Genomic DNA, 13,110 nt, shown 5'->3' on the forward strand with positions numbered 1-13,110 from the left:
TGGGCTCCACGGCTGTCGGGTTTCCTCCCGGACAAGGCGTGTGTGGGAGGAACCAACTGACATTTCTCTCTCGTATCGGTGTTTCTCTCTCTCTCTCCCACCAATAAACATTTGAAAAAACAAACCCGCTCACTCCTAGTCCAGGGTCCTCTCCTCTCCTCCACCATCGTGCCCACCTGGACATACCTCTGTCTGGAAGATCCAGGTGTTTCTGATGCTCGTGTGTCCTCTGAAAATAGATCTATCTTGAAAATTCATCTGTCCCCACAGTGAATTCGGTTTTATTTTATATCCCTAGGTTTTTCATTTTCTTGTTGCTTAACAGAAACGTAGTTCCTCAGTGTGCTGGGCGTGAGCCACCCGGACCAATGGACGGACATGCTGTCCCGTGTGTTTTGGGAGGAGCACCCGGTCGCCGGCATGGGCTCCGACCCAGTGTCCGTGCACAGAGTCCAGCTTCCCGGCGAGAACCAGAGCTGCTGCCTCTGACCGTGGAGCTCGGGGCCGCAAAACGCCAGGCCGTCCGTCCACTGGGCCCCGAACTCCAGGACCAGAGGGGCAGGCGTCGGAGGGGGGCTCGCGGCCGCAGTCCGAGTCCCTGGGTTCACAGGAAGAAGGCTGCAGCGGCGACACAGAGTGGGGAGCTGCCGGGCACAGAGCTGCTGGACGCCGGGCCAGGCCGGAATTCCCGCTCTGGGTCAGCTGGCCCCTCGGCCCGCAGATCAGCGAGGTGGGCGTTTATGGGCAGGCGCGGTTCGGGAGCTCCCGGAGAAGGAAGTTCTGTTGAGAGCTGTCTAGGGTGTTCGGTACAAAACCCCGGTCATTCACCTGTAAGCGTTTCCAAGGCGCCTCTGAGGCCATCCGTCCCACTGGGGCCTCAGGGCCCGAGACGCGGGAAGTGGACTCTGGACTGACCCCGAACCATTCCCAGTCTCACCAGATGGGGCTTCCGCTGGTCTGACTCCAGGGCCCCGGACCCGCCTTCCACTTTCTGCCCGAGTGTCTTAACTCTGCCCCCTTCCCCCTTTGTTTTAGGGAACAAGTTCTCTGAGCGTCACCTCGGTCCTGAGACCCTGCTGAGCCCCTGCCGCTCCCTCCCCTCCCCCTTTCTTTCCTCTTCGCTGCCCTCCCCACATTAAAAAAAATACCCCCCCAAAGTAAATAAATAAAAGTTTTAGCTTGAAGTTGACTGGAGGAGACGTCTTGGTGTGTTTTTCATTTGCTAAACAAATTCAAGAATTTATTTTAAAGGACATTTTGCCCAGAGTACATTCAGAAACTATTAAAAGGCTTAAGAAAATAAGAACTGAAGATTTAAGCTGAGGCTTAAAAAAAAGTGTAAGTTTTTCCAACTTATTTTATCCCTTATGAAATTGGGAATGTCAGCCGTAAAATAGTATTCCCTTGCTGATTTAAGGGTAGAAACTTTTAACATTGAAGAAGTTACCCAAAAGAGACATCTTCATCAATAATACTGACTTTCAGATGAGAATTGAACACTTCACTATTTTTTCAATAATCATAATGGAACATATTTAAGCAAATAACAGTATGTTACCTTCTATGTAGTTAAAAAATAACTAAGACATTTACCTCCCCCCTCCAAAAAACAGTAAGTCCTAAGAATCACTCTACACTTCAATCAAGGCAGGACAACAAAAGTTTTTTTAAAAGTACTTTATTGTCTTCCTTAAATATAAATGTGTGTGGCTCAGGGGGTTGAGTGCCCACCTGGGAACCAAACAGCCACTGGTTCAATTCCTAGTCAGGGCACGTGCCTGGGTTGCAGGTGAGGCCCCCAGCAGGGGGCGCACATGAGGCAACCACACATTGATGTTTCTCTCCCTCTCTTTCTCCCTCCCTTCCCCTCTCTAAAAATAAATGAATGAAATCTTTAAAAAACAAAATGAATGTGAGCCTCTATTCTTCCAACCATGAAACAAAATACTGAACTCTGCCCTTCAGGCATCCGACCATCCTTCAAATGCTGCTCTCGTCCATCACGGCTGGCGAGAGGAACAGAGCTGGGCTCGGAGGAAAGGGGGAGAGGAAAGCCCCGGAGCCACTTGGGAAGTGGCGGGGGCGGGGCTGTCGTCTGGCTCTGGCTGGGACATCCCCACAGCGACAGCACTGGGACGAAGCCCACTCAGCTTTCATCTGACCCTTGCCAGTTGAAACATACCCAGAGTTTGAGGTACGGCACATAAAGAGCCATATTCTGACATAGATGATCTGCCTCACGTGCATCTTCCAGGTTTACTTGTGAAAAGGCCCTAACATTTTTTTTTCCCCTGGGCACTGCAATTTGAATTCTGTACGCAACAGTAAGCAAGCATAATAAATGATAAAATAGGCCAAAAAATGTCAAAGCCAATTGGACATTGGGGAACAGTGTGAAGGGGAATTTCTTACACGTTGAGAACCCTGGCCACAAACCTCCTATGTTCCCGAATGCCCATTTCGTACTAAAGTGTGAAGTGTTCTCATCAAGGGCAAGGGGAGTTAAAAGCTTGCCCAAAGTACAAAATATAGAGGATGAACTCGGTATTAATTCACTTACCTAAATGTTATATGTTTGGATGAGTGTTTCATTTGAAAATCTCCCTCCCTCCCCCTCCGCCTCTGCCTCCCCCACCTCTGCCTCCCCCCTCTCTCTCCCCCTCCCTCTCGGAAAAATTCCAGAACTTTCCATCTTGACCCCAGGGGCAGACACTGCCCCGTGGGCTTCCTGGGGCAGAATCCCACAGCTCCCACTGAGACGGAAATTTAAAAGGGCACAAGAGCTCCTTACACTCCCTCCTTTCCCAAATCCAAAATATCTTTCAGCGGGAAAAACGGCGGGATGGCCCTTACTCCATTCTGTACTCCAGTTAATCACCCGATCGTTATTTTTAGGGAGAAAAGAACGTCACCCACAAGGTAACGCTCAGGTCGGTGCAAGCCAGACTGCTGGAGGAGCTAATGGCTGAGTTTTCCTTGTGAGCGTTTGGGAGGGGCGGGCAGGTAGAAAACTCCCCAGAAAGGGCGCTCACACCCGCCCGAGGCCGGACGGACGCCAGGGGGCAGGAGCAGGCGCTCGAGCTCCGACTTCCACTCGGGCGGGCGGCGGCGGGAGCGCACCTATTCCAGGTCGCCCTCGGGGTGTTTGTGGCTTCTCCGGGCGCGCCGAGGAACGCGCCGCCGCCGGGCGGGTGGAGTCTGTCCGCAGAGTGCTCGCCGCGAGCAGCACGGCCCGGACGCCGCTGGAGCGGCGCTGGCTCTGGAAGAGCCCCGGGCTGAACATTCCTCAAAACATTCCCGCGGACGGACGGACGGACGGCCGCGCTCGCCGGCTCCCCGAGTCCTTTCTCGCTTCTGCGCTGTGAACTCCGTTTGCGAAGGAGGAGCTTGAGAAAAACTCTCCGACCCCAGGCCCGGGTCTGTTTTAAGTCACCGAGAGACAGCGGCGGGAGGGGCGCGGGGGGAGGGGGGCGCTCGATCTACTTTGGCTTTTAGGTGCAGCCGTTCCCTCGCACACACGCTTCGGAGGGCGCCCCCGCACCCGCCCCGCCCCCACAAGCTGCACGCCGCTCCGGGTTTCGACTGGCGCCCCCGCGGCTTCGCGCAGAACTTGGCTCTCGGGCGCAATGCCAGTTCCGGGCGGACACGACCACCCCGGCGCCGGGCTCCCCTGCGTGCGGGGGTGGGGGCGGAGGTGGGCGGTCCTGCGTTGCAGGTAGCCGGGGAGGCGGATCCAGCCCAGCGGGCGGCCACGGCGGGGCGCGCCGCAGGGCGGGCGGGCAGCCCCGGGCCGCCCTTGGCCTCGCTCGCGGGACCAGCGGAGGAATCTTCTCTCCGCGGCCCCGCCCGCTCTCGCCCCGCCCCCGACCGCAGCCGCTGATTGGCAGGAATCGCTGTCCAACCCGCGGCTAGGGGCCTCCTCCAGGGGCCCACGATTGGCTGCCTCGGAGTAAGGGGTGCCAGGGGAGGGATTTCCCTCAAAGCTCAGGCTCGGTCCCGAGCCCCGGGGAGGAGCAGTGGAGCGGCTCGCTTCGCGCCACGGACCCGCGCGAGGCCGGGAGGGCCCGTCGTCCTCCCGGCGAGGTCCAGTCCCGCCCGCCCGCGCGCCTGGCCGGTCCTTCGGTCCCAGCCTCGGCCGCAGCAGGTCGCCGCAGGCAGCGCGCGGAGTCCTGGCACTTTCCGGAGGGGGTCTCTTGCGCCTGCCCGGGGACTGACCGCGCGCTCTCGGGCTTACCTGTCCGGGCTGCAACACCTGCACCATGCACGCCGCCGGGACCCCCGGGGGCGCCTCCTGCGCGCGCCACGGAGTCAGCTCCACCGGTTTGCAGCTCGCGCCGCCGCCGTGGCGGGTGCTGCTGCTGCCGCTGCTCCTGTCACTGGTAAGCCGCGCCCCGGCACAGCCCGGTGCCCCCGGCATGGAGTCGCTGTCCTCGGATCTCCCGGGGGTGGCCGGGGTCCCCGCCGAGGAGGCTATAGTCATGGCGAACCGTGGGCTCCGGGTGCCCTTCGGCCGAGAGGTCTGGCTGGACCCCCTGCACGACCTGGTGCTGCAAGTGCAGCCCGGGGACCGCTGCGCCGTGACCGTGCTGGACAACGACGCCCTGGCCCAGCGGCCCGGCCGCCTGCACCCCAAGCGCTTCCCGTGCGACTTCGGCCCTCGAGAGGTGAGCTACTCTCACCTGGGCGCGCGCAGCCCGTCGCGAGACCGCGTCCCGCTGCAGCTGCGCTACGACGCGCGCGGAGGGACGGCGGTGCTTCCCCTGGTGCTGGAGGTGGAGGTGGTCTTCTCGCAGCTGGAGGTGGTGACCCGGAACTTGCCCCTGGTCGTGGAGGAGCTCCTGGGGACCAGCAATGCCCTGGACGCGCGCAGCCTGGAGTTCGCCTACCAGCCGGAGACGGAGGAGTGTCGCGTGGGCGTCCTGTCCGGCTCGGGGACGCTGCCCCGCTACGGGGAGCTGCTGAACTACCCGCTACGGGCAGCTGCGGAACGACGGCCGGCCAGCGAGGGGGGCGCGGGGGAGCCCCTCCTGATGGACTGCAGAGCTTTCCAGGAGCTGGGCGTGCGCTACCGCCACACAGCGCCCAGCCGCTCCCCGAACCGCGACTGGGTGCCCATGGTGGTGGAGCTGCGCTCGCGAGGCGCCCCCGCGGGCAGCCCCGCTTTGAAGCGAGAGCACTTTCAGGTGCTGGTGAGAATCCGAGGGGGCGCCGAGAACACGGCGCCCAAGCCCAGCTTCGTGGCCATGATGATGATGGAGGTGGCCCAGTTCGTCCTGACCGCGCTGACGCCGGACATGCTGGCGGCGGAGGACGCGGAATCTCCGCCGGACCTGTTGATCTTCAACCTCACCTCTGCGCCCCAGCCCGGCCAGGGCTACCTGGTGAGCACGGACGACCGCAGCCTGCCCCTCTCCTCCTTCACCCAGAGGGACCTGCGCCTGCTGAAAATCGCCTACCAGCCGCCGTCCGAGGACTCGGACCAGGAGCGGGTCTTCGAGTTCGAGCTGGAGGTGGTGGACCCAGAAGGGGCGGCCTCAGACCCCTTCTCCTTCATGGTGGTGGTGAGGCCCATGAACACGCTGGCGCCCGTGGTCACCCGCAACACGGGCCTCGTCCTCTACGAGGGCCAGTCCCGGCCCCTCACCGGGCCCCCGGGCGGCGGCCCGCAGAACTTGGTCATCAGCGACGAGGACGACCTGGAGGCCGTGCAGCTGGAGGTGGTGGCCGGGCTGCGGCACGGACACCTGGCCCTTCTGGGCGGCGCCGGCGGCCGCCCTGCCCCCAAGACGTTCACGGTCGCCCAGCTGGCGGCCGGGCAGGTGGTGTACCACCACGACGGCAGGGACGGGTCCCTGAGCGACAACCTGGTCCTGCGGATGGCGGACGGGGGCCGCCGGCACCGGGTGCAGTTCCTGTTCCCCATCACCCTGGTGCCAGCGGACGACCAGCCGCCCGTCCTCAACGCCAACACGGGGCTGACGCTGGCGGAGGGCGAGACGGCGCCGGTCCCGCCCTCCGCTCTGAGCGCCACCGACGCGGACTCGGACGACGCGCTGCTGCGGTTCGTGCTGGAGTCGCCGCCCGCCGCGGGGCATCTGGTTCTGCGCCAAGCCCTCCCCCCCGGCGAGGCCGAGCCGCTGACCGGGAGCCCGTGGCGCAGACGGGGCGCGTTCTACGAGAAGACCGTGACGGAGTGGCGGCAGCGGGACATCGCGGCGGGGAGGCTGTTCTACGCGCACACGGGGCCGCACAGCCCCGGGCCGGTGACGGACCAGTTCGCGTTCCGGGTGCAGGACAACCACGACCCCCCCAACCAGTCCGGCCCACAGAGGTTCGTGGTCCGCGTTCATCCGGTGGACCGCCTCCCTCCGGAGCTGGGCAGCGGCTGCCCCCTGCGGATGGTGGTGCAGGAGTCCAAGCTCACGCCGCTGCGGAGGAAGTGGCTGCGCTACACGGACCTGGACACGGACGACCGCGAGCTGCGCTACACGGTGACCCAGCCCCCGACGGACACGGACGAAAACCGCGCCCCGGCCCCGCTGGGCACCTTGGTCCTGACCGAAAACCCGTCGGTGGTGGTGGCCCACTTCACCCAAGCCCAGGTCAACCACCACAAGATCGCCTACCGGCCGCCCGAGCAGGAGCTGGGCGTGGCCGCCCGCGTGGCGCAGTTCCAGTTCCGGGTGGAGGACCGCGCGGGCAACGCGGCGCCCGGCACCTTCACGCTGCACCTGCAGCCGGTGGACAACCAGCCGCCGGAGATCCTCAACACCGGCTTCTCGGCGCCGGCGGGGGGCCGCCACACCCTGAGCGCGGCCGAGCTGCACGCGACCGACGCGGACACGGACGCCGCCCACATCACCTTCACCGTCACGCAGGCGCCCCAGCACGGCCACCTGCGCGCGTCCGGGCGGGTCCTGCCGGCAGGGGGCGCCTTCCGCTTGGAGGACATAGAGCAGGGTCGGATTTCCTACGAGCACAGCGGGGACGCGTCCCTGGCCGACAGCTGCTCCCTGGAGGTCAGCGACAGGCACCACGCGGTGCCCATCACGCTCAGGGTGGCCGTCCGGCCGCGGGAGGACGAGGCGCCGCCGCCGAGCCTTCCCGAGGGCACCCTGGGGTCCCACCTGGACGTGCTGGAGAACGGAGCTGCCGAAATCACGGCGGGCGTGATCGCGGGGGCCCAGCGGGGCCCGGAGGACCTGCCGCTGACCTTCCTCCTGGAGGACCCGCCCCTGCTCGGGGAAGTCCTGGTCGGCGGCGCCCCCGCGGGGCAGTTCACCCAGAGGGACGTCCTGGAGGGCGCCGTGGTCTACGCCCACACCGGCGGCGAGATAGGCCTGCTGCCCCGGGCGGACTCCTTCAACCTGAGCGTCTCGGGCGCGGCGTCCGGAGCATGGCGCGTCGGCGGCCATGCGATCCGGACAGTGACCGTGTGGGTGACCGTCCTGCCCGTGGACAGCCAGGCCCCGGAAGTGTCCGTGGGTGAGCAGTTCACCGTGACCGAAGGGGACAAGGGCGTCATCACCTCGCGGCACCTCAGCGCCCACGACGTGGACTCGCCCCACGACGACCTCCTGTGCACCGTCGTCGCCCAGCCCGCCGCCGGCTACGTGGAGAACGTCTCGCCGGCCCCCGGCTCCGAGAAGTCCCGGGCGGGCGTGGCCGTGAGCGCCTTCACCCTCAAGGACGTCGCGCAGGGCCACGTGAACTACGTGCAGAGCGTGCACCGAGGGGTGGAGCCCGTGGAGGACAGGTTCGCCTTCCACTGCTCCGACGGCGTGCACTTGTCGGAGAGACACTTCTTCCCCGTGGTCATCGTCCCCGCCAACGACGAGCCGCCGGAGCTGTTCGCCCGCGAGTTCGTGGTGATGGAGGGCCGGAGCCTGGTGGTCGACACGCCCCTCCTCCACGCCGCCGACGCCGACGTCCCGCGGGAGGAGCTGACGTTCTTCCTGGCCCGGCCGCCCGCGCACGGCCAGGTCCTGAGCCAGCTGCCCAACGGCACGGCGCCGGTGCAGAGCTTCACGCTGGACCAGATCCTGGAGAGCTCCAGCATCATCTACGAGCACGACGACTCCGAGACCCGGGAGGACAGCTTCGTGCTCCAGCTCTCGGACGGGGAGCACTCCGTGGAGAAGACGGTGCTGGTGGTGGTCCTCCCCGTGGACGACGAGACCCCCAGGATGGCCATCAACCGCGGGCTGGAGGTCGAAATCGGGGAAACCAAGGTCGTGAGCAACAGAATGCTCCTGGCAACGGACCTGGATTCGGAAGACAGCTCCCTGGTCTACGTCGTGCGCTACGGGCCGGAGCACGGCGTGCTACAGAGGCGGACGCCCACGGGCGCCTTCGAAAATGTCTCGCTGGGCATGAACTTCACCCAGGAGGAGGTGGACGGCGACCTGCTCCGGTACGTGCACTCCGGGCGGGAGGGCGCGCGGGACCTGATCAAGTTCGACGTCACGGACGGCACCAACGCCCTCATCGACCGCTACTTCCACGTCTCCGTGGGCGGCGTCGACGTGGTCTTCCCCGAGGTCGTCAGCAAGGGCGTGACCCTGAGGGAAGGCGGGAAGGTCACCCTGACCACGGACCTGCTGAGCACCAGCGACCTGAACAGCCCCGACGAACACCTGGTCTTCACCGTCACCAGGGCGCCTGTGAGGGGCCTCTTGGGGTGCACCGACCGCCCCGGGGCGCCCGTCTCGTCCTTCACCCAGCTCCAGCTGGCGGGCAACAAAATCTACTACGTCCACACGGCCGACGACGAGGCGAAGACGGACAGCTTCGAGTTCCAGGTCACCGACGGGCGCAACTCCGTCTTCCGGACCTTCCGCATCTCCATCCGCGACGTGGACAACAAGAAGCCGGTGGTCACCCTGCACGACCTGGTGGTCAGCGAGGGGGAGCACAAGCTGATCACCCCCTTCGAGCTCACGGTGGAGGACGGGGACACGCCCGACCGCCTGCTGGAGTTCACGGTCACGCAGATGCCCCTGCACGGCCAGCTGCTCCTCAACGGCAGCGGCCCCGCCGCAGCGTTCACCAAGCAGGACCTGAGCGAGAACCTGGTCAGCTACAGGCACGACGGCTCCGAGTCCGGGGAGGACAGCTTCTCCTTCACGGTGACCGACGGGGCCCATGCGGACTTCTACGTCTTCCCCGACACGGCGCTCGGGACGCGGAGGCCCCAGGTCGTGAGGATCCGGGTCCTGGCCGTGGACAACAGGGCCCCCCAGGTCGCCGTGAACAAGGGGGCCTCGTCGCTCCGCACGCTGGCCACGGGCCACTTGGGGTTCGTGGTCACCAGCAAGGCCCTGAAGGCGGAGGACAGGGACAGCCCGCGGGCCTCGCTGCGGTTCATCGTGACGGGGGCCCCTCGGCACGGCCACCTGCTGCACCTGGGCCAGGGCAACCACAGCGTCTCTCGGTTCACACAAGGTACGTGCGCCCGCGCTTCCCCTCCTGCGTGGCCCTTCTCCGGCGGCGGCAGTGGTGCCGGCCTTGCTTCCGGAGCACGTGGCTGTCCCTGGAAACTGCAGGGAGGAGGGCCTCGAATTCGGGTCCCGAGAAGGGGCAGGGCGGGGGGTGGGGGCAGAGAGGGGGAGGGGGAGGGTCCGGGGACTCTCCTTCCCGGGAGGGCAGCCCCTCTCTTGGCACAGGTTCCCCCCCCCCCCGCCCCGCGGGGACCTCCGGTAGCGCATCGGCAGGTGTGGATGGCAGGGGCCGGGCTTCCCAGCTGGGCTCCGAGCACCGCACCCCCACCCTCCGAGGGCGCGGCCGCTCTGCGAGCTGTGCACAGTGCGTGAAGCGGTTCATCCCCGCGGGCAGAGGCGTGCTCTCTGCACGCTGAGTGCCCAGAGTACTGTTATTATTATTGTTATTATTATTACCACCATCACGTAGCATTGGAAGAGGGCCCCCAAATTTGCATTTCTTTAATTTTTTAGGGCGTTGTTCTAGTACAGTCATAGTTGTAAGTAAAATTAAAAGATGTATTTGTACGTTGGAGATTGAATAACTTTGTATGCCTCAGGACCAACACCTGTCCTGGGGTGAGAAGCAAGCCCCTAGCTAGATCCATGAAGATTACAGGCCCCGGGCGTGTCGCCACGGCACACCCCAGACGGGGGGTGTTAGCAGGCATGGCACAGGAGGAGACGGTGTGTCTGTCACCGCGGTGGGCCTCCACCTCACTGTCAGGACCCCAAAGACACGTCAGTGAAATGAGTAGCAGCGTAAGCGGGGAGTTGCTTTGTCCTGAAACCTCTCTCTGCCCTGTTTCAAGCGCAGCAACAGACTCCCCCGGCCCCCGCCCTGGTCTGCATTCTTGAGGCTGACGCGTGTCCCTAACCTGGATCTCGTGTGTGGGGGCCCCACCGGAGCCAGGAAGGGCGGAGGGGGGGCTGAGCGGTCGGACGGCTCTCACGGCCAAGGGCTCTGGGCGGCCCCCAGGAAACCCCCACCTCCTCGGGGGTGGGAAGGGGATCCGTCCTCTGTGGGCTCTGTGGGCGGAGACGGAGTGTGACCCCCGGGCGTCCCTGGGGGGGGTGTTCTTTTCCCGCAGTCGTGTGGAGCTCTCAGACAAGCAAGGCGTCAAGAAACACGGAGGCCGCAAAGCGCAGGGTTCGAGTGAGCCGCTGCTCTGCGTTAGGGGCTGGCGGCGCGCCCCACGGGCCGACCTCCCCCCGACTCTCGGCCAGAAGCCGGCGTGCGCCGCCGCAGGGCCCGCGGGGACAGGAAGGCTCCGAGGGCCCACGTCACGCCGGCCCGGCAGGCGGCTTTTGTGGGAAGGCTCTCGGAGGAAGGAGGCGCAACCTCAGACGGGCGTCTTCCCGGGGACAGGGCAGGGGGTGGAAGGAAGACGGGGCGGGCGGAGGTGGCTCCCAGTGTCCACTTCCCTCGGCCGTTAGCCACACCGCCAGCCGTCGTCACCAAACAGATGAATCTTCCCACGGAAGGACACGCGGTGGTGGCAGCAGTGAGACGGCAAACACCGCACATAATGACGTATGTAACAAGTGAACGATGGCCAGAGTGAACCCTGTGTTTCACGCACTCACCGCTGTAAGCCTACTCCTGCCCCCCCCCCGCCCCCCACGCCGACACTGAGGGTTTAGAAAGGTCACTCTGCATCACTGCTCTGGCCAGAGGAGGATGCCAGTCAGCCTCGGGGGTGTCTTAAAGGGGATTCTGGGCGAGACCCGCAGATGTGCCGTCTCGTGGCAGCTGCTGGTCTGGGGCCCCTCCCGGGACTCCTCACGACCGCCTCGGTGGTCCTTTGTAAGTGACGAATGAAGAACAGTAAGTTTGTGGTAGAAAAAAGGGAACGTAAACCTTGAAGATTTCTTTCTGGAAAGAGATCGTCCCATGCCAGGAAGAACCCGGTAGTGGCCGGGAAGCTGCAGGTGCTGAGCCCCCCCACGCTCTCTTCCCCGGCGGCTCTCGGGGCGACTTAGGGGAGGAGGTCGGAGGAGGTCGGAGGAGGTTGGTGCGCGAACACCGACTGGGGGGCGGGACTGCAGGACCCCCGTGGGCGCTCTCCCCCGGCGGGGAGACGGAGTGGAACTCCTAAGGGGCGCGAGCCCGGCGGGGCGCACGGGGCCTGTGCCGTCTCCCCAAAGCGGGTTTCGCGGCGACGCCCCCCCCCCGACCTCGCCTGGGAACAGCTCCACCGAGCTTGGGGTGGACTGGATGACCGGCTAAGCTCTGAGCGCCCCCGGGCAGGTGCCAGGGCGGCACCTTCACGGAGGAGAGCTGGTAACACGGACAGATTACGTTTTAAAAACTGTGTTCGCCAATAATAAAGACAGATTATGCCGGGGAAGTTAGTGGGTCGCTAAAACCGGAAGCCATGGAAAGGGCCTGTCTTTTCTTTTTTCTGCCCCTCCCCCACACGTCTGTTCTGTTGTGTGTTTTTTGTTTGTTTGTTTGTTTGTTTAAGGGCATTTCCGAGGCAGATCCGTTTCTCCCCGTGAGTAAGGGTCTTAGCGTTCATTAGATGCGTTGTCTTCTCTGTTCTCTCCGACATCGACTCATGACGGCTGGGTCAGTGTGGGGTTTTTTTTTTTTTCTGATTTTTTTTCTCCTTCAAAACGTGGGCTACTTAAAGTCAGCCGGCGGCATTGCGACTGGTGAGAGAGTGAGCTGGCGGGCGGGCGGGCCCCTGCCCGCTCCTGGGGCCGGTCCTGCAGGGAGGCCACGGGCGTGGCTCCTCCGGTGCCAGGAACCCTTCCAGGCCCCAAAATATCTCCCTGTCCAGCTGTCATGGGGCCCCATATTTAGGCAGCCGCTGCTCTGGTGCGTGGACATTCAAATGCCATGCAGGGTGGGGCAGTGCCGCATTATTACAACCAAATTCTTTTTTTAAAGCTTTATTATTGTATTATTTATTTTTAGAGAGAGAAGAGAGGGAGAGGAACATCACTGTGTGGTTGCCTCTCACGTGGCCCCCTACTGGGGACCTGGCCCGCAACCCAGGCCTGTGCCCTGACTGGGAGTCGAACCAGTGACCCTTTGGTTCGCAGCCGGCGCTCAGTCCACCGAGCCACGCCGGCCGGGGCTACAACCTGACTCCCGAGCTGCGTGTGCGGCACCGGGTTCCCGCGGGAAGGTGAAACCGAGGGGCTTAGAGACAGGAGCCCCCACTGCCTCCCTCCGGGGAAGGGGGTGGTGGCAGCCCACAGGGTCCCCTGAGTCACGAGGCGGGAGCCCCAGGGACTCATCGGTCGCCTTGTCCCTTGGCTCTTTCCCAGCGGACATCGACGACATGAAGATCTGCTACGTCCTGAGAGAAGGGTCCAACGCCTCCAGCGACGCCTTCCAGTTCACCGTGGAAGACGGCGGTAAGTGCCCCGCTCGCCTGCCGGTGTGCGCAGAGGGCCCCCCCCCCGCCCGGTCGCTCCGCGGCGTCACGAGGAGCCCGCACCGGGCGCTGTGCTGCGCCCGCCGGTTCCAGACCGAGGGAATGCGCTAGTCGCCGCAGGAAGTCCTGCGCGCGCTCCCCTCTGGCGTCTGGTGCAGCGCTGCTGGGCGGTGACCTCAGGTGACTGTTCCAGTCACTTCTGTTCCGTGGCCGGGGCCCCTGAGGGAAAGGTCTGTGCAAGC

At 64.1% G+C, this 13,110-nt stretch overlaps 1 protein-coding gene across 1 annotated transcript in view; it reads left to right on the plus strand.

Moving 5' to 3' along the window:
- The first annotated feature begins 3,893 nt into the window (after positions 1–3,893).
- FREM2 (FRAS1 related extracellular matrix 2) overlaps positions 3,894–13,110 on the plus strand; it is an 83,914-nt gene continuing 74,697 nt past the window's right edge. The window contains exons 1-2 of the mRNA XM_045838991.1: positions 3,894–9,444; positions 12,759–12,848. Of these exons, the coding sequence (XP_045694947.1) occupies positions 4,260–9,444; positions 12,759–12,848 (5,275 nt within the window). The 5' untranslated portion in view covers positions 3,894–4,259. The remainder of the gene's footprint in view (positions 9,445–12,758; positions 12,849–13,110) is intronic.

This window comes from Phyllostomus hastatus, unplaced genomic scaffold (genome assembly GCF_019186645.2).
Source record: "Phyllostomus hastatus isolate PE091 unplaced genomic scaffold, TTU_PhHast_1.1 phas_contig_29, whole genome shotgun sequence".
Lineage (NCBI taxonomy): Eukaryota > Metazoa > Chordata > Mammalia > Chiroptera > Phyllostomidae > Phyllostomus > Phyllostomus hastatus.